Source organism: Rhinolophus ferrumequinum, chromosome 2 (genome assembly GCF_004115265.2).
Source record: "Rhinolophus ferrumequinum isolate MPI-CBG mRhiFer1 chromosome 2, mRhiFer1_v1.p, whole genome shotgun sequence".
In the NCBI taxonomy this organism is placed as follows: Eukaryota; Metazoa; Chordata; class Mammalia; order Chiroptera; family Rhinolophidae; genus Rhinolophus; species Rhinolophus ferrumequinum.
The window spans coordinates 97,649,310-97,669,690 of NC_046285.1; the positions used below are offsets into that span (position 1 = coordinate 97,649,310).

General features: G+C 43.4%; 1 protein-coding gene across 3 annotated transcripts in view; it reads right to left on the minus strand.

Moving 5' to 3' along the window:
- Positions 1-20,381, minus strand: part of TIAM1 (TIAM Rac1 associated GEF 1) — a 191,370-nt gene that overhangs the window by 42,308 nt on the left and 128,681 nt on the right. For all 3 annotated transcript variants that reach the window (XM_033121186.1, XM_033121204.1, XM_033121194.1), the window contains exon 14: positions 15,897-16,121. In XM_033121186.1, coding sequence (XP_032977077.1) covers positions 15,897-16,121 — 225 coding nt within the window. The remainder of the gene's footprint in view (positions 1-15,896; positions 16,122-20,381) is intronic.

Below are 20,381 nucleotides of genomic sequence, written 5' to 3' on the forward strand. Positions count from 1 at the left end.
CCTGATAAGACAGTGGTAATCAACCTGTGTGGCACTGGATCAGGGACTACAGCACTGTCAGTGTAACCAGCCAAGAGAGAAAGAAAGAAGGAAGGGAGGGAGGGAGGGATAGGAGAGGAAAGAGCCACTTCCTGTGTCTTTGGATGAAAACCTCAGCCTGCAAAGAGGCTGCCTTACTCCCGGTGACGCCATTATAATCGTAAGCCTCTTGACATCAGGAGAGCCGCCCCCAGCACTATAGAAATTTTAAAATCTCCTTTTCCCTAATTTCTTACCTCCCTAGTTCCTGATCTTAATCACCTTTCAAATCAGCTTTTTAATCTTAAACGAAAGATTGTTCCTAGCCTGAAGCACGGAAGTCCCCTGTCCCACTCCAATCCCATACCTGGGGGAACAACGCCACCTGAATGACCGGAGTAACCAGAGGAAAAGACCACAGGCTCCATGAAGCTAAACGGAATTTCTATCACACAGCCACCTTGCGTCGACGGCTTTGGGTCCTGCTTCTTTTAACTCTGTTTAACCAAAATCTCTCTCTCCTCATCTAGGGGCCATTGGGATACAAATGACGCCCCAGCAAGGCTTCCAGCACACCCCAACCAAGGAAGCCGACGTGGTCTTCCAGGTGGATCTCGAGACCCTTCCTCTCATTTGAGATCAGACAGGGTGAAAGTTCTGTGAATCCCCGACAGGCGGGATAACGGCCACATTCAGCAGGAAGCAGATAAAGAAGAAGAGACCTCCTGTCCCTCAACTTCCATAGAGATTTACGGGGACCCTGTCTCTCAAGGGGGACATAAGGCAGGCAGTTAGAGACAGGAATGGGGTCTCCAGACATGCCTGCACGTTTGACACGACCTATGAAAAGCGACCACCCAGAAGACCTCCCCTCCATGCCCAGATCTTTCCTTTATCCACTATAGCCCTCAACCGCTGTGAGGAAGCTAAAGGATACTAAACACCTAACTAGAGTAGACCAGTCACTCACACTTGTGCAGTAAAGGCTACAACGACATTTACCTCACCTTAGCCTCATTATACCATCATTATCATATCATACATATGCCCGGAAGCTCATTAATATCATTATAACAGACTGAATTCTGGGAAGGAACAAGCGCAGTCTAACAACATGAAGCAACAGCCTCTTGTCAAGCACAGGTGCCAATCAAGTGGCCCCCCACGTAGAGAGGAGTAGCCCCTTCTACATGAGAAGGAAATAAAAACTCTAAGTCCTCACCAAGCGGCACCTTTTGAGCCACTCTCTTGCTCTGGCCCATTCCTCTCTCTTTAGAGTGTACTTTTGCTTCTAATAAACTTTCACCACTGTATTTCTGTGTCTCCTTCAATTCTTTGCTCGAGACGCCAAGAACCTTGACACCGCGCCCAGAAGGGCCTGCTCTCCAGTAACGACTCTGTTTCAAATTTGAAGTTGGTTGAGAAGCTACAGGAGGAAGCCGACCTCCGAGCAGTCTTTGCTCCAGGGCTACACGCTCCAGTCCCCTTCCCCTGATCTGGAATGATCTGGAATGAAGCACCAATGAAGTGAACGCCCCTTGTGTGCTGTGCATGTTTCTGTCTGTTGCCCCTGTTTTGCTCTGGCTCTAGGATTTGCTTGCATTCCTTTTTTCTTTTTATTTTTTAAGGAGGGCGCAGCTCACAGTGTAGCAACCTTGGTGTTATTAGCACCACACTCTAACCAACTGAGCTAACAGGCCACCCTTGCATTTCTATTAATTACTCTCTCACTCTATAACATGATGGTAGTGGTCAAAGAGAGCGGCTTAGTTACCTTGGTAGACTACAATATCGACTACGTCACATAGTCACTTCCATGGGAATAAAAAGTGATTGAATACTTTATATGTGGCAATGACCGAGATGCCAGGGCCAAAAAGAAGCAGAAGAGTTGGTCACCCCCACTGGGGAGCTGAGAGCTCACAGCTAAGAGCACGAATCTGTGAGGCTGCGGAACAGGCCCACTCAGGACTCCCCAGAGCAGGCAGGGTAGCACCATTCACACCTGCAGGACACCAGGGGGCACCATTCACACTGTAGTCTGCAGAATGGTGACCCTCCCCACCCCCACCTCCCCGCCTGTACAGCCAAATGCCGTGGCCCTGCATATACCCCCTGAGTACATGATGTACCTGAAGGATAGCTGGTGCTCATAAAAGAGTGAGAAAACAAATGAACGGATTTTCATTGTTAACGACACTGTGCACTGGGTATCCTGAAAAGCAGGCAAATAAAACCTTCCTCTACAAAACACTTAGAAATGCTAAATGAAATATAACAAAATCTTTTTTTTAATATCAAAGCTGAGCTCCAAGAAATCCCCAGAGTCCAAAATGAAAAAGATAAAGGAAGCTGGAGTGGTGAGCCAGTCCCGATGCATGACAGTGCTGAGAAAATCCATCAGTCCCCAAACCCACTAAGCAGTGTTTCCCAAAGGGAGAGAAACTGTAACAGTGATCCTATAACTTCTATTTTTGAAATTTAAACCTCTGATGTAATTCGATTTGACAGTGGTTTGGCTTGGGACTTTTTGAAAGTTTTTTTTTTTCCTTTCTTGGCTTCCTCTCCTCCCCCCAAACCTTGATGACTCTGTTTACTGTGCATTTACTATGCACATCAATTCCAATTGTTCTGTTTACTTCAGACCAGTGTGCACACCTGGCCCCGTAACGGGAGGGTTTTATTTTTGCGTCTGTATGGGGTTCACTCCTGATCCTGGAGCAGCAGACCAGCCTCTAGGAAGGGCCTTTTCCTGAAGTTGCCTGACCAACTTCTGCTTCCTTTGTTCTGCCCCTCCTGTCATGTCTATTAACACCTCTGGTGGTATTACGAGTGGGAAGGCAGTCTTTGTGACAGGGAGTCCACTGTCTTCCCTGAATGATGGCGTTTTGGAATAAAATCTACTTTTCTTTCCACCAACCTCACCTCTTTGAGTTTTGGCTTTCGTGCGGCGAGCAGCTGGACCTTTTGCACGGTAACAAAACTACTTGGTGTTCAGAGAAGGACAATTCTTTGGGAGCAAAACTGTACACCTGGCAGGTACACTTAGCCTCCCTTGCCCATGGGCACTAAATACCTTTTGCATTCCCCAGTCACTGTGACAATCAAAACTGCACCCACACATTTCCCCGACAGCAGTACCACCCAGCTTGGGAACACAGGCCCTGAAGCCTTGGTTTTAACTGTAAAGCCACGAGACAGAAAACAGGCACTGGGTCAGTACCAGTTAGAACCGAATCTCCTAATTCATATGGTTCCCTTGAAGGGCTGCTCCATAAGTCTAAAAAGATGTAAAACGATAAAAGTACTCATAGGCAAAAGAAAAAAAGAAAGGCAGGAAGGCAGAAAGAATGGGAAGGAAGGAAGGAAGCAAGGAAGGTAGAAAGGAAAGAAGGAGGGAAGGAAGGAAGCTTGTTGAATTCTGCCTATACGGTGGGATAGGAGAGTGTGGCCACGCAGCAGCCTAACCGTTTGTTTCCTTGAACCTGCCCCAAAAGAAAGGAGAGTCTGCGAGATGCATCCTTTCAGGGACTTTGCTAAACCTTTGTGTTTGCACCTTGTACCTCCCTGTTTGGTCCCAGAAAGATGGCTGGTCAGCCAATGACGGTAGGACTTTCCACGTGGAAAGCAACCTAAGACAGGCAGAGCCCAGTGGGGACCAACAGGAGAACCCACGGGGTTTGTATGGGTGGGCACAGCCCCCCACCTTCCTCAGGCTAAGGAAAGCCTCTGCCTCTGTAGCTGCATTCCTTCCTGAAACCTGCAAGGGAAGTGATTCATTGATGTGCTCTCCATCTATTCATATGCATATAGGTTTTGTCCCTTGGGGAAGTTGAGACTTACAGTGCAGCTGCCTGCAGGCAAGGGTGATTGGCTTGAATCAGTTTCCTATTATGATGTATAGGAATTCATAGATCTTGAGATTGACAAGCTTTATCTCCTTTACTTCCCCACCTAACTAATAAAAGCTGATGCTAGACCGACTCGGGGCATCCAGTCCTTGAGACTGGGGGTCCCTTGGTCTGCTTACACTCTATTTATGACTACTGTCTTTTCTTAGCCCTACGCCGCCCTCATCGCTCCCCACAACTCTCGTCGCGTGGGAGGCCACAGGAGAGTGGGGAGCGAGCAAGGAAGGTTTCTTCCCTAAGATTACAACCACAGGCTGGCCTCATGGGTCTTTGAGATTAATGTTGACACTAGGTATCCAGGAAAATCCCATGTCTTAGTTCGCTCAGGCTGCTATAACAAAGTGACTTAAGCAAGGGACATTTATTTCTCCAGTTCTAGAGGCTAGAAGTCAAGATCAAGGTGCTGGCAGATTCTTTTCTTGATGAGGACCATTTTCCAGGCTACCATCTCACTAGGTACTCACAAGACCGCTTCTTTGTGTGTGCAAGGAGAGAACAAGTGAGCTCTGGTCTCTCTTCCTCTTCTTATAAGCACACTAATCCCATCATGAGAGCTCCACTCTTGTCACTCCTAAATCTAATCACCTCCTGAAGGCCTCAACTCCTACCCTGTTTCCCCGAAAATAAGACCTAGCCGGACAATCAGCTCTAATGCGTCTCTTGGAGCAAAAATTAATATAAGACCCGGTATTATTATATTATATTATATTATATTATATTATATTATATTACCCGGTCTTATAAGACCGGGTCTTATATTAATTTTTGCTCCAAGAGACGCATTAGAGCTGATTGTCCGGCTAGGTCTTATTTTTGAGGAAACACATTTGTAACAATCACATCAGGGTTAGGGCTTCAACATATGATTTTAGTGGGACACAAACATTCAGTCCATGACACTTAAGATGAGAAACTGCCATAAAGTTGTTCTAGACTTGTATTCCAAGGGTACCTGGCAAAAGCAAAAACAAATCTACCCTGCAGGGATTCATCCTTAATGATGGTATCATATAATGCCCAGAGACAAATCTTGGTCAAACGAGAACCCATAACCCGTTATTATAAATATACAAGAAGAACCAAGTCCCCACGAGTGACAAGCAGCAGACACAACAAGCTGTGGAATCAGATTCCAAGGAACGGTACCGCAGAGATCAGATAGAGAATGTCGAGAAAGTATACTTAAGACAAAAAAAAAGATAAAAAAAGACCAAGAAAAGAGACAATTTCAAAAAAGACCAGGGAAGTTAACAGAATTTTTAGAAATGAGAACTATAACCACTGACATGAAACATTCAATGGATAAGAATCAAGGTTGAAGAAAGAACAGAAGACCGGAAGATCTATCTGAAGACATTACCCCACAAAAATCTTCGAATGCTGAAACTATTAATATAGAATTGTATTTAAACCTAAAATATTACCTATGAAGAAGAATGCAATAAAAACATCTGAAAAGCAAAGAGTGAGAAAGTTTACTACAAACAGAACCTCACTAAAAAATTCTCTAAAGGATGTACTTTAGGTGGGGAGGTACACACACACACACACACACACACACACACACACACACACACACAATCTGATATACAAAGTGAAATGATAAAGAGCTGATATACACACAGGTAAGTCTTAGTGTATAAAATAATACCCCACATATGCCCCAAAATGGCATTTGGGAATTACAAAAATACAGGATTCAACTAAGACAATCGAGGGAGTGATTATATTTAAAGTCCTTTTACGCTTCAAGAAGGAAGTAAAAAGACTAACTTTGGTCTCTGCTACCCTGTTTCCCTGAAAATAAGACCTAGCCCGACAATCAGCTCTTATGCGTCTTTTGGAGCAAAAATTAATATAAGACCCGGTCTTATTTTACTGTAAGTCTGGGTCTTTAATATCATATCATATCATATCATATCAATCATAATACCACGTCTTATATTAATTTTTGCTCCAAAAGATGCATTACAGCTGATTGGCTAGGTATTATTTTCGGGGAAACAAGTTATGTTAGAAATTATGTTAAAATTTTAAGGGCAACCACTAAGTGAACAGTATTAGATTATATCAGTTGAGAGGAGAAAGTGGCATTTAGCAATTCAATTCAATCCAAGAGGGCAGGAAAGGAAAAACCAGCAAGACAAAGGCAGCAAAGTAAGATGACAGAAACAAGTCAAAATACATGGATCTTCTAAATAAATAAAGAGTAGACTAAACTTAATATTTTAACTTCATGTTTAGATTTAAAAAAAAAAAAGTAAAATACAGCCCACCTATATGCTACACATGCAAGAAATAGACCTAAACAAAAGACACATAAGATTAAAAGTAAAGGGATGAACTAATCAGAAACAGTTTCGGAGACATAGAGGAAAAACTGAGGGTTGCTACATGGGAGGGGGGGTGGGGATAAGGGAGAAGGTGAGGGGATGAGAAAGTAGTAACCACAAGATTGCCTCGGGGATATGAAAGTGAATTTGGGGAATATAATCAATAATGTTGTAAAGATTCTGTAGGGTATCCGATGGACACTTGTCTCGTTAGGGAGACCACCTCAGGGATGATGTAGATGCCTGATCACTGCACTGTACACCTGAAGCTGAAGCTGAACAATAATGAATGTCAACTATAAGTTCATTTATATATATATATATATTTACAAGAAGCGGAGCACAGCATTAGGAATAGAGACAGTGGAAATGTAATGGCTGTGTGAGATGTCAGAGGGGTAGTGAATGGGGGGAGGGGGGTTGACACAGTGTGAGGGATAGAAATGATAAACGTCTAAGTATTACTTTGTTTTGTGCACCTGAATCTTTGTTTTGTGCACCTGAAACTAACAAAACAAAAAAAAGTAAAGCGATGAAAAAATATGTTAGGCAAATGTAATGAAAGCCCTGGAAATGTCAGACAAAATAGATTCAGTCAGGATAAGAAGATGTGAACACCAGGAATTATTAAGCTTGATCCATGAATGTATTTCCAACCCTATTCTCAAGGATTTGTAAATGTACGTTTTCCCCAAGGAACAGCAATTTATGCAAGCCGGCCACACATTAGGCCACAATGTAAGTCTCAACAAATACCAAAGAATGTGTATTCAGGCAGCCCACACCTGCAGCACGTTTTTCTTGGAACTAAATTTGTTATGAAAGAGCAAAAGGCCAATAACACCAAAGACAGTTTTAGAGAAGATAAACAAGATTGGGCTACTTTTCCTACCAGATGTCAACATGTATTATAATGTTACAGTAATATAAAGCAGTGTAGAATTAACAAGGAGATAGCCAGACAGAACAGATAGGGTAACAGAGCCCAGAAACAGCCCCGCCCGGATGTGGAAGTGTGATGTACAGCAGACGTTTCATTGCAGTTCCGGGGGAAAGAATGGAGCATTTGATAAGAGTTACTAGAACAGTAGATTACCCTCATGGAAAAAATATAAAGTTGACCCTTGCTCATACTATTCACAAAAATCAGTAACAGGGAGGTATCAGTCAGAACGTGATTAGCCCAAACTATAAATCTTTCAGAAGAAAATATAGAAGGCAGTGTTGGTTACTTCTGGGGAGAGAAGAAATTATTAAACAAGATATAAAAAGCACAAATCATATGAGATAGAAAGTCAGATTTTACTAAAATTAAAAATTTTTCTTGGTCAAAAGGCACCATAAATGAAGCAACACACATTATAGACTGTGGCGTTATCTTCCACACATATAACTGGTAAAATATTAATATACAGAATATAAAAGAACTCCTGTGAATTAGTAACTCTAGGTCTATCTGATTTTAAGGCGTATGTTCTTTTTTTACCCAATTATGCCATGCTTCCGCCCTTAACTGAAGATAAAAATTAATAAAATACAAGAGTAAAAGGAAGGGCAATACAAGAGAAAGAGAAAGGACAAAATCAGTAGACAGTTTGCAAAGATGACAGTGACAATCCCTCCCATCTCTTTAAGCACAGATCTCTGTGTCTGCTTCCCCACCCCATGAATTTGGGCTGGCCTTGCGACTTGCCTTGGCCAACAGAATGTGACACAAGTAGTGACATGTGAATTCTAAGCGAAGGTCTCAAGTTGCCTTGTAGTTTTTGGTCTGGCCCCCTGGGAACCCTGAGCCCACCATACAAAAGACCCCAAGCTAGCCTCTTGAGAATGAGACCTGAAGGAGAGAGGGACCAGGGTCAACCAATCACCAAATATGTGTCTGAGGCCATCTTAAACCAGCCCAGTCCAGCCCAGATGGCACAGTCACATGGTGACTCTAGACAAGGACAGCAGAACAACCACGCAGCTGAGCCCAACCCAAATTGCTGACCACAGAACAGTGAGTAAATGACATGGTTGCTTTGGGATGGTTTGTCATACAGCAGTAGACAACAAATAAATGGTTAGGGGGAATTTAGTAATCAAAGAAAGCCAGGGGTGGGAATTGACAGGGGCACCTCAAGAAAGCTGAAGAGAGACCAACATGGCAGGAACAGAGAATTCAAATAGGAGAAATCATATTCTTGCTCCCACAGGTCAAGGCCTTCTCAGGACACACCCCCAGCTTAAGAGGCTTATACAACATTGTCGAATTTTTTTGGCAATCACATACAAACACAGTTTTGCAACTTCATACTCATGCTTCTCTTCGCTATAAGAGACTTTCCACTAACAACAGACACTGAAGGAATTATCCTCCTGGTCCTGGAGGTAGCTGCCTCCATTTTCTTACTAGTACATGCACAAACAGAGAACTCTGCTAACCATCAGAGGATGGGAAAACCAAAGACAAGACTGAGAAGTGATGGAAGAAGGGGACTGTATTGGGGAGCCACCCACTTCGTCCCAGCATTTAGCACACCGCCTGCAACAGAGCGGGTACCCAGTCACTATTTGGCAGCACAGAGAAGGCGCAGGGCCACATCTAGAGGGACAAACGACAAACTAGAGACTGGGGAGCCCCAGAGAAGGCAGGAACACAGAGCAGGGCTGAGGCCCCAGCTGGACAGGACCTATAGGCTATTTCAAAAGCTGCTGTGAAGAACAATGACTGATATGAACAGGTGTGGTCATGCTTTTGTTTTTTAATATTATTTTCACATCATGACAATGTTCTTGTGATTGAGAAATCCTTTGTCACTAGTATATCCCACTCAAAGTGGACAGACACAATGAGATGAGGAGAAAGACAAGCACATTAATGGAAGCTTATATTTAGCTTATCTTTGATTTACTCAGATTAGACACATTCACTCTAGCTACATTCAAGTCCATTTGGGACTTAAATTTAAAGGAGGAAGAAAAATGTCTTTGCCTTATGAGTTATATTAACAATATATGTTAGAGAAAGCAGACTCTTCGAACATTTCCAAAGACGAATCAATTAAGACATTGATTTTTTTTAAAGACCCTTATTAATATCTGAGTTCAAATGTCTTCAAGGAAAAACAAATTGAGGGGAAGGGGGCAAAAAAAGGTTAGACTAACAGTAAAGACATTTAGCTGGAATCAATCATTAGGCTATGGTCACATACTGTTTTTCAGTCATTTTACTGTCGGATAAGAATTCCACAGAAATACTCATAAAGTATAAGATCAACATAAACACCTGCTCCCCACCCCAACAAATGTCAGAAACAAAACCAAAGCAATTATACAGAAAAACAAAAAACGACTGGGAAAGCAAAATATAAAACTACAATAAAAAGGGAAATCCAACACTGTCACTTTAACTTGGTAAACAAAAAAATAACTTCTTTCAAGCCAAACTTCACATAATCTCAGTGTCTGGTTCCCTATAGAGTAAAATTTCAAATCCATAAAAACTGTAGATGTAGGCCTTACTGATCCTGTCAGCTTGTCGTGAAAGTCGAATAATATAAGGTCCCTTAATGTTCTTTAAAAATATAAAAATGGAGGCTTTTGATCTCTGAAACAACTTTCCCCCCTCCCTACCCTCCCACATACACACACAGGATTTCATGGGGGTCACCAGTCAAACCCAGCTGGAAATCAAGACAGGCGTTGGGATCTCCCCAGCAGGGCCAAGGGAGGCCGACCACGTGCTGTGTGACAATAAACAGCACTCACAGTTTACAAAGCGCACACTCTGAATTTTATCAACAAACAGAAGATCGAGTGCTACTGGTATCTATGAAACTTCAAAGAATCTGAAGAACTGGACCATATTTGTTTGTGGGAAGAGAAATCTGTGCAGTTCCCCTTTCTCCACTCCCCCTCCCTGCTGCCTGATGGTCTCCTGTCTTCAAAATCGAGCTGCAGACAATGTGTGTGGAACATCAGCCCAAAATAGAACCTTACACGTCACGGGTGCTGGAGGGAGAGAAACACGCTCTGCGCCACAAATCAAACAGGTAGATGTCCGTGCTGGGTGCTTAATAATTCCCCATCTGACCAAGGTGTCTTCAACGCTCACGGCTAACACAGAAGCTCTGCTGTTACGGTAAAAACTGCTTAATCTGCTTCCTGCAGGAGGAATGTGTGCACCCACTCCAGGCTGCCATCTTCCACGTAGCATCAGACTGACGTGCCTCAGCTAGGTCAAGTGGGCTGATTCTCCAAACCCAATGTCGGCCCTAATTGGCTTTAACACACAAGGGTCGGTGTTGGCCAGAGATGCTTGGCTCTCCTCAGCTCAACTCCCAGAATGACCAGTTTTCAAATAAGAAGCTACTCAGGTCTCTGAGCTCTGGCACTTTTATTGTAATACTGTGGGCTAGTCAGTGAGCTAAATGAGGGCCCCTGCTTTGCTCCAACTGGTCAAGCAGAAGTCTAGGGAAGATAAAGTTGAGCTGAATTCACCACAAAGGGAAAATGGATGTGAGCTTGATGACAAAACCTAAAACGAGAGGCAAACCGACGTTGAAGCCCTGGAAAGCCATCACTGATGCCGCCTTAGCCACGATTCTGATAACTTGCATAAAATTTGGGGGGTTTGCATAATTACTGATTGAAATATCTTTGTTTCAAGGGTTCATTTCAGTGATAAATACGTTAAGCTAGGACATTTTTACTCACGTTTGGGGAAAAAGCCAACATTCAGAATAAGCATTACATTGTTCTTAGCTCTTCCCTTGTCTCAAAAAAAGAAGAAGAAAAAAAAAAAGATGCCAGAAAAGGGTATTTGTGTTGGAATTTTCTCAATAAATGTTTTATAAAACTTATTTTAGACCTAGATTTGCTTTCATGTACTGCTGTTCACTGTAGTATTTCCCTAACTGGCTGATGGAGGGACACCTGATAATAAACCAGTCCAGTGCATCTCAACTGGAGGAGATTTTGTCTCTCAGGACACAATGGTAATGTCCGAAGATAATTCTGATTGACACAAATTGGGGGAGGGGCTAAAGATCAATGCACAGGACAGCACCCCCACAACAAAGAATTATCTATCGGGCCCAAAAGGTTAACAGTGCCAGATGAGTTAAGTGTTCAAAATAAATCACACAGGCACATTAGAGAGGCTTTTTGGAAACCTCACACTCACAGTTTCACAACTTCCTACTCCAGCTTCCCCTTCAGGCCAAGGTTCTCTATAATAACAGCCGTTGAAGGGACTCTCCTTTTGTCTTGACATCCTTCCCCGCCAATTTATTTTTTAACCAGGATGCACCTAAACAAATGCTGGGGTGGAGGGTGGGGAGATGAAAGCAGCCCCAGTTTTCAACTTTTAGCCCCAGTAAAATTTCAACAAGGACTTGTGGAAGACAAGCGACCGAGAATGGGAAACTGTGCCTTAGAGAGAGAATACTTAGGATGGGATCTCCTTATCCAGTCCCTGGCTGTCTAAGCCAACATGACAACCCACTAATGGTGCTTCTTTCCTATATCACGGGATAGGAAGACGAAGAGTGCACTGCAGATCACCTAACAGTTTCATTACAGAAATCTCAAGGAAGCAGACCACAAAATGTTATCCACAAACACCACTGTAGATGGTTTACATGTGACCACAACGTGCCAAAGATTTTATTCCACCAGGACAGAAAAAACGAGAATCAATAGCCAAGAAGAGCTGGTGACATAAGGTCATGACCCCGTCCTAGCTGTACATTAGAATCACCAGAGTTTTAAGCAACCACCAAACCAATGCACACCCAGGCGCCACCCCAGACCCAGCGAATGAGGATCTCTGAAAAGGGGCCCTGGTGTCTCAGCCTCCTAGACACTGCAGAATTCACTTCTTTCCACCTGGGAAAGGAAAATGCTTTAAGGAGAGTATAATGTATAAACTTAGCTATCAGACAATTTACTTGTTGTTGCAGATTGAGGTGGAGTAAGATCAAAGAGTGAGAGTGAGATCAAAAACCGGCAGCCTCTGGTTACTCTTCCCGTCCCCAATAGGAGATGGTGCTCTGGATCCACAACATTTACTGAACCCTTTCTAGGACCTATTCGAAACGCTTTGCTACTTTTATAAGTCAATCCCTCCTCACAACAACCTAGTGACATCAGAGTGTGCAATTATCCCCACGTTATGTATGAGGACACCAGGGCTCAGAGAGATTAGACAGACATGGCCTATTCAAAGTCATGAAGCCAATAAACAGGAACGGAACTCATTACCAAGGAACCTGGTTCCAGAACCCACTCTTAGCAGCTAGGCCGTGGTGCTGCTACATAGAGAAAATGCACCTCTGCGTGAGAAAGAGGTTCAGAAATAATCCAGCCCTGAGAGCTAATCACGTACCGTGTTTCCCCGAAAATAACACCTACCTGGACCATCAGCTCTAATGCGTCTTTGGGAGCAAAAATTAATACTATAAGACCCGGTATTTATGATATGATATGATATGATATTATTATATTATATAAGACCTAGTATTACATTATATTATATTATATTATATTATATTATACCCAGTCTTATAGTAAAATAAGACCGGGTCTTATATTAATTTTTGCTCCAAAAGACGCATTAGAGCTGATGGTCCAGCTAGGTCTTATTTTCGGGGAAACACGGTATTTCAATCAAAGCTCTAAGCGCAGGATGGGCCGAGCCTGCACACTTGGGCTCAGAAGATCAGCAGCCGGGCAGCAGTCAGGGCCCACGTGCACCCGCATGTCCCTGACACACTGCAAGGCCCTCTATCAAGGATGCCAAACATCCCCTAGGACCATCTTAAGGTGGTCCCTGCAACAAACATCAAACCTGCCACTCAGGGTGCTTCTTATTTTTAGTTACTTCTAAATTTAGATGAAGGCTGTAGTCCAGCTTGCCCACTGTACACATGTTCTCAGTTGTTTTCTATTTTAACGGCAGCTGTCTGTGGATCCTGCTTTATCTCTGTCTCATTATGGAGCAATCTTTCAGGTTATTTTAGTTATTTTATCCTGTTTACTTGCCTCCCCTTTTATCTTTCACCATTAAATGGGGACTCGGAAGTGGAAGCAAGCAGACAGCAGACAGTCCAAGACCCAGATGGCCTGAGTGCCTGCTGCTCTCCAGCCAGTCTAATCGGCCTGCCCTTGAGCACTTGAGAATTATTCTGGAATTTATTAACATTGAAGCCAACTTAGAAACCTTACAAGAAAACCAACACTGTGACTTTATTTTCATGCTTTGTTCTTGAACCAGTCTGATTACCTAACTTGACTGAACAGACTTTGTTCTGAAAGATTTTTGATCATTGCAAAATATTAAAAGATGAAGTAGTTAAAAAACAAAGAACTACACTAAAATGCAAATTTGAGGGCATAATCATGTCATAGTTATCATTATAACTTTCAGAATCTAGCTCAGTGTCTGGCACACAGTAAATACTTAACAACTGTCAGTTCCAAGTTATGATCATTCAGTTAAAAAAAAAACAAAGCAATGAATAAAATCTTCTAAGGATGACTTCAAAATGGAAGTTTTAAATAATGTTAGGTTCAGTGGATTTAGCACTCAGCCTTCAAAGGCGTCTGTCTGAAGGAGATAACATAAGGTAGGATATAAAGGTCAGCTGTTAATTTTAAAACTCCATCATATAAAAGATAGGATAACTCTCTCTCTCTCTCCCTCTCTCTCTCTTTATATATACATATATATATACACACACACTAAAATATTTCTAAAACAGATACCTATATATAAATACATTTTTTTAATTTTCAAAATTTCCAAAATGTACACACATACACACAATTTTTTCAAAGAAAGAAATACACCAAAACAATGACTATCTTGAAAGAAACAAATTGTTAGCAGTGTCAGCCACACTTTACATTAGGGTTCAGCAAGCTTTATCTGTAAAGGGCCAGATGGTAAATATTTTCAGCCTTGCAGACCATTAAGTCCCTGTCACAACTACTCCAACTCTACCATTGTAGCAATGGGAAAGTGGCCACAGAGGAGACATAAATGAATAGGCATGACTGTGTTCCAATAAAAGTTGATTTATAAAAACAGGCCAGAGGCTGGACTTGCCAACCTCTGCTTTATATCCAAAACCCATAGGAAGGGCTCAGACAGAAAAATAAAAATCCAAAGAAAGTTGAAAGCGCACTAAGATTTGTAGTATGTACATCCAGACCTGATAAAATCCTTGGAGAAACAAAATCTAACACAATGTGCCTCATTCAGTCATTCACTTACAGAAACAACCAGCTGTGAACTGTTTCATGGGATCAAGGCTGCCATCTTGTGGTCACACAAAAGAACAGGCTTCACGGTTTCCATTCCCTATTATTGAGGGTACATACGAGTTGCTCCCCGGAGTCATTTTCTAAAAATTTGATTGGGGTGTGGGTACCACAACAATATAATGAGTCAAGGAAGTCAAAAGTAATGAGTGCAATTGATTTTCTGAAGCCTCAACTTGTCAAACTCTTCCAGAGATCCACTGAACAAAAGAATGAACTGTTACAAGGCTTCTGCTCGTGATCTTTTCTTATCAAGCCAAGCTTTAACAGGGAGTTTGAAAAAACAACAGTGGCAGGGCAAGGCTATTCAAAGTACCTACACCTCCATTTCAAAATGAAAGACTTTCTATCTTTAATCTCAGTTTTTAAAAGAACATAAATTCATTAACCCCCACTTACTAAGTGAACCCCAACTCTAGAACCAGTCATGGAGAAATAGGTGACAGCAACACACTGCTCACTGGATGGCTCATGACTCTCGCTGAACAAGGGTGGGCGGTTGTGTAGCAAGGTGAAGAAGACATTAGCCGGAAGTAAACCGAGGAGTAAGAGACACACAAGCAAGGAAGAATAGTGTGACAGGATCAGGGCCCATGTGCAAGATGCCTTTGCTGGGCATCTTTGCAGGGTCCTGGGGAGCCAGAGGAGGGAGCTATTGCTGTGGGATCCAAGGCTTCCCAGGGCGGGAGCATTCAAACTGCTGCTTGTAAAGGAGAGTGAGGTTGCCAGAGGGAAAGGGAGGAAAGGTATCAGCCCGAAGAGAAGCAGATGGGGCAGGGTGGGGGTTAAGGTGGGCTCGTGCTCAGACTCCAAATTGGAAGACCCCAAGAGAGAAGTGGACCGAACAAGAGCTCTGAGCACATGTCCCCTCTGTCACCTCATGTCCCCCGGTCACACAGAAAGGAAAGCAGGGCTGGGTCATACGGGGGACAACAACATGGAAGGCAAGGGTAGGACTCAGAACCCCAGCACCTTCCGTGACTCCTGGCACTTCCAGGTCTCCCTATCTCTAGCCACAGCCAAAAGACGGCGGCCTCTGCCCATTTGTCTTTCTCCAAAATGACTGCAGCAACAGCATGGTGAAGCTTTCCATGTGTGATGGGTAGATTTGTAGCAAAACAGTTCTTCTCCAAGAACAAGAAGTTCCCTGCCCCTTTGACATTTCAACAGGAAGCCCACGTTCAGTCACCAGCTCATCTGACTCACACATTTTCTACGACCTGCCAGACCCAATCCACTGAAACATGCAAGCTACTTGGTCAGCGTCCCAGGTCCTCGGCCAACCTGGGCGCAGACACGCGTTCAGCTCTGCGCACAGTCATACCTGGGTTGCTGGTGAGGAAGGGGAGGGGGCTCTCGCCGAGGTCCACAGGGCCGTCCACTCGGTGGGGCGGGCTCTCCAGCAGCTCCGCTCCTCCCTCCAGCTCAGGGTAGGTCCTCACCAGGAGGCCCAGGGACGGCTGTGTGAGGAAATCTTTGAGCATCGATGAGTTCAGGGTACCGGCAGAATGATTATTGATCTCGAGAATCTCGTCTCCCGCTTTCAGGCCTGCCAACGCGAGATGGAAAATGTTTAATTTCACATGCACACAAAGCAGCGGCAGCAGCATTGAATCAGATCACAGCACCTTAGAAGCTGTGCTGTAAAGGGCACACCGAGTGCTCTTGATACAGGCCCAGGTGCTGCTGCACACAGACTGGTAGTGCTCACAAGTGGTCACCCGGTGATCACGTGGACCTCGGTTCCAGAAGGTTCTAGACTCAGATGTTCCAGCATGCCTATCCTGTTCTGAATACACTGACTAAACAAATTTATTCCTTCTTGAACCTATGTGATCCAAGCAACTGCCAATTTCTCCTCATAAATGCTAATTTTGGCGATTGCCCTACAATTTTGAGGGGGAAAAAGAAATGCTCTCTGATTACTGTGACTAACATGTTTTGTACATGCTGCTGCGGCAGTGAACATGTGTGGCATAGCCAGCCAACATCTTCGATCATTTCTATGGAACCAAACTGCAATGAGCTTCCTCTGGCTATGACTACAGAACGTCATCTTACTTCAAAACACATTTACAGACAACAGTTCACAGACCCAAATGTGATCATTTTTTGCCTTAAAAAAAAATACTGTATCAGGACCATGGGTGTATCTCTTTTGGAAAGTTCCCAAAAGTTCTGTTACTTTTGCAAAGCAGGTTAGGGAAGGCGCCAAAGTTTGAGACCCAAAGGACCAGTCGTGAACAAGCCCAGTGACTGACCCCAGGGCAGTTCAACTGGTATTATTAGGTTGGTGCAAAAATAATTGCAGTTTAAAGGTTAAAAATAATTGCAAAAACTACAATTACTTTTGCACCAACCTAATAAGACTATTTCAGTAATATGAGAAAGGGAGAGGTTAGGGAAGAACATGAAATAAAGTATCATTTCAGCTAAAAAGAAAGGAGCCTGATTCTTATTTTATAGACTGATGCTGAAAAACAAACTTGGAAAAGGAAGTGAGTAAATGGCAAAGAGAAATGATAAATTGCAGAAATGAGAAGCCCCCAGCCCCTCCGGTATCCGTAAACTCCACCTCTGATTCTGCAGAAAAATGACTCTACAGAGAAGTTCTCACTTCCCAACTTCAGTGAGTCACACCCTTTGGCCATCTTTACTCAGCCTTCCAAAATACTTGAAGTTGATTTTCCATCACAAAATACTCCAAGAAACATGGGTGGAGAGGCAATGGAAGAGAAATGAAAATGTTTTCCTCCGTATCAGGGGTGGACTTCTGGGACGCCAACCATTCCATTTTTAGGTGACAGATTTGGGCGTCACAGCATTTTGAACTGAAAATATAAAACTTCTACACGTGAAAAGTAGTGTTTTTTTCTTTTTTAAGTCTTCTCTTGGCAACTATCCTCTTGGTTAGATATTAGAGGAGGTAATATAAGGAGAAACAACAACAAACAAAAGACTTAAAAACTAAAAACATCTACAATTTTTTTTTAAAGAAGTTCCAGGTTTACTATGACTGGTGGGGTTACACAGGGGCCCCCAACAAGGTATGTCTGTGTCCCAGAACCTGTGAATATGACCTGATAAGGAAACAGGACCTTTGCAGTTGTAATGAAGTCAAAGATCTTAAGATAAGATCATGCTGGATTATCTGATGGGTCCTAAGCCTTCTAATATTGATGTGTCCTCTTAAGAGACACAGAAAGAAGAGGAGAAGGCCACACAAAGAAGGAAGGGGACACAAGCCAAGGATGCCTGGAGCCGCCAGAAGCTGAAAGAGGCAGGATGGAGTCTCCTCTAGAGCCTTCAAAGGTCGGATGGCCCCGTGGACACCTTGATTTCAGACTTCTGGCTTCCCGAACTGTGAGAGAACAAGTATCTGCTGTTTTAAGTCATGTTGTTTGTGACAGTTTTTTTATGGCAACCCTATAAAACTAATACAGGGAAGGCTACCTGAGTGAATTACCCTCAGTATTAATAAGTGAAAGGAGGCAGACCAGCAGTAGTGAGCGACGACGTGCTTTGTGGGGGTCCTTCTGTCACAATGTCGCCGAGTAACAACGCGGTGACTGTGAGCATGTTATTGAATCTCTCCCAGCCTCAGTTTCCTTGTATGTTAGAGGGATACTGGGTTAAATGAGATGAAATAACCCCTGTAAAACTTAGCACAGCACTTGGCACATTGAAGATAGTCAATATGCATTAACTCTCATTATTAATATTTAGTAGAAGGAAGAAGAAAACATTTCCAACAGAAAACTGCAGCCTGCTCAGAACTCATCTCCACCTGGCCATGGTAAAAGCTGTGAAGTGTCTAAGCTGCCTAGAGAAATAGGGCACACAGCTTTCTCCACTGGGCTCTGTCCTGTGTAGCCATCAGAAAACCACTTAGATGACAGCAGAGAAGATACCAGACCCCAACTTCAGCTAATTCCAAAAGCAGAATGAGGGACCAAGACAAACATTACCAAGGTGAACAAAGATAAGTGTAAAACGTCATTTCTACAAGTATAGCCAATGTGAGATCCAACCGAGAGTAGGGCGTGGGAAGGGGGAGAAATATGGAGATTAACCATCAGCCTACTACAAGCCAGAAGCTCAAGACGGCTCACAAAAATAAGTAAATACGAACCAAACACAGGCTGAATTCGTGTAAACTGAATACTCAGGTCCAATATGGCTGATCTCCACTAAACGGCCCCCGTCTTCACCACAATCTGATCGTCTTAGGAGGAACCCTGGCACCTGGACTGTGTCCAGAGGGCGATGATCAGAGTTGTATTCTACATTTTACTAAATGGTTGAAGGAGCTGGAGGTAGTAAATGTGGAAAAGACAAGACTTAGCCATTGGAACATAATGGAGAGCAAAGGCCGGCTCTAAAGAGGGAGGCAAAACAGGGAATGAAAGCTGAGGGGGGCATGTTTTGTAATCAGTGACATCCACAAAGATTCTGTGTGGCCCAGAGTGAGCTCTGGAGTGTTGGGAGATCTTCATATAGTGGCTGGATTTGACATCAACTACCCCAAACAGCTTTCTTTCTTTTTTTTTTTTTTGGCAAAAATTGTGTTTATTAACTGCCAGCGACTGATACAGAGCATCATAATAGGGGATTGTGCCACGGAGCGGCTGCCGAACAAGGAACAGGATGAGGGATACATGCCCATTACACGCTGAATGCAGGTCCGATTTGTTCAAAGTTGTACCGTCTGTGAGTGTCTGTCTTTGTGTTTATGTTTGTTTTTGTGGGATGTCCCAAACAGCTTTCTTGACACTGCCCTCTACACGCCTGGTATGAGGACAGTGTTTGCAGCCCAGGTGGACAAATGGACATCACTTCCATCTGTAGAGAACAGCACTATGTGAAGCAAGGGGGTTGGAGCAGACGACCGTTTGTTTTTATCTGACGCCAGTGCTCTTGGATTCCAAGAACTAAAACAGGATGTGACTGAAAGCAGGGCAGAGTCTTTCCCCACCCCCGTACCATGCCAACCAGCACACTCACAGTGCTGAAAGAGATAAAAATCAGTCTTTGGGTTTGAAGGGGAATAAACCCTGTCGCTTCTGCTCTTCGCTGAGATGCAGCTTGGTGAATGAATCAAACTCTGGCCTCCAGGCTGCCAGTGGCCTAGAAAGCATGGAAGGAAAATGAAGGAAAACCCTTTTCCATGACAGTTAGCAGTGTATCTAAATTGCTTTGACTTAATTTCCTATTTGTCACCCGTCTGCCATTTCTGTCATAGCCAAGTTTGCAGGTTGTATTTCTCCAATGCTTACAGCACAGGGCAAAATAACACACACGGGTGGCTTGCAAGCCATGAACACCCAGCACTAAGCTATAGCAGAACATGGAAGGAGGTGGAAAAGGCTGGCATGCCATCATTTTCCCAGTTGCTCCATCCATTCAGCAGCTCTCCAACAGAACAGACAGAGGTCTTAAAGCTCAGCACTACCCACACGTGTTGGTCTTTTACATTCAACAGGTACTATTTTGCCACTGCCTGAATGAAACTAAAATTTCCACACCAAGAAGATGAAATGAAGGTGGGTGTTAAGCGCTACCTTCCTGCTCAAATTGTTTATGGTGAGTATGGTGGGTTCGGCGGTGTCCCCCACCTAGTATGTCAGAATGTGGTCTTCTTTGGAAACAAGGTCTTTGCAGATATAATTAGGATGAAGTCATACTAGATAAGGAGGGGCTCTAAATGCAATGACTGGTGTTCTTATAAAAAGGCTGTGTAAAGACACAGAAGACACTCAGGAAGGGAAGCCATGTGACGACAGAGGCAGAAATGAAGACTGATACACTG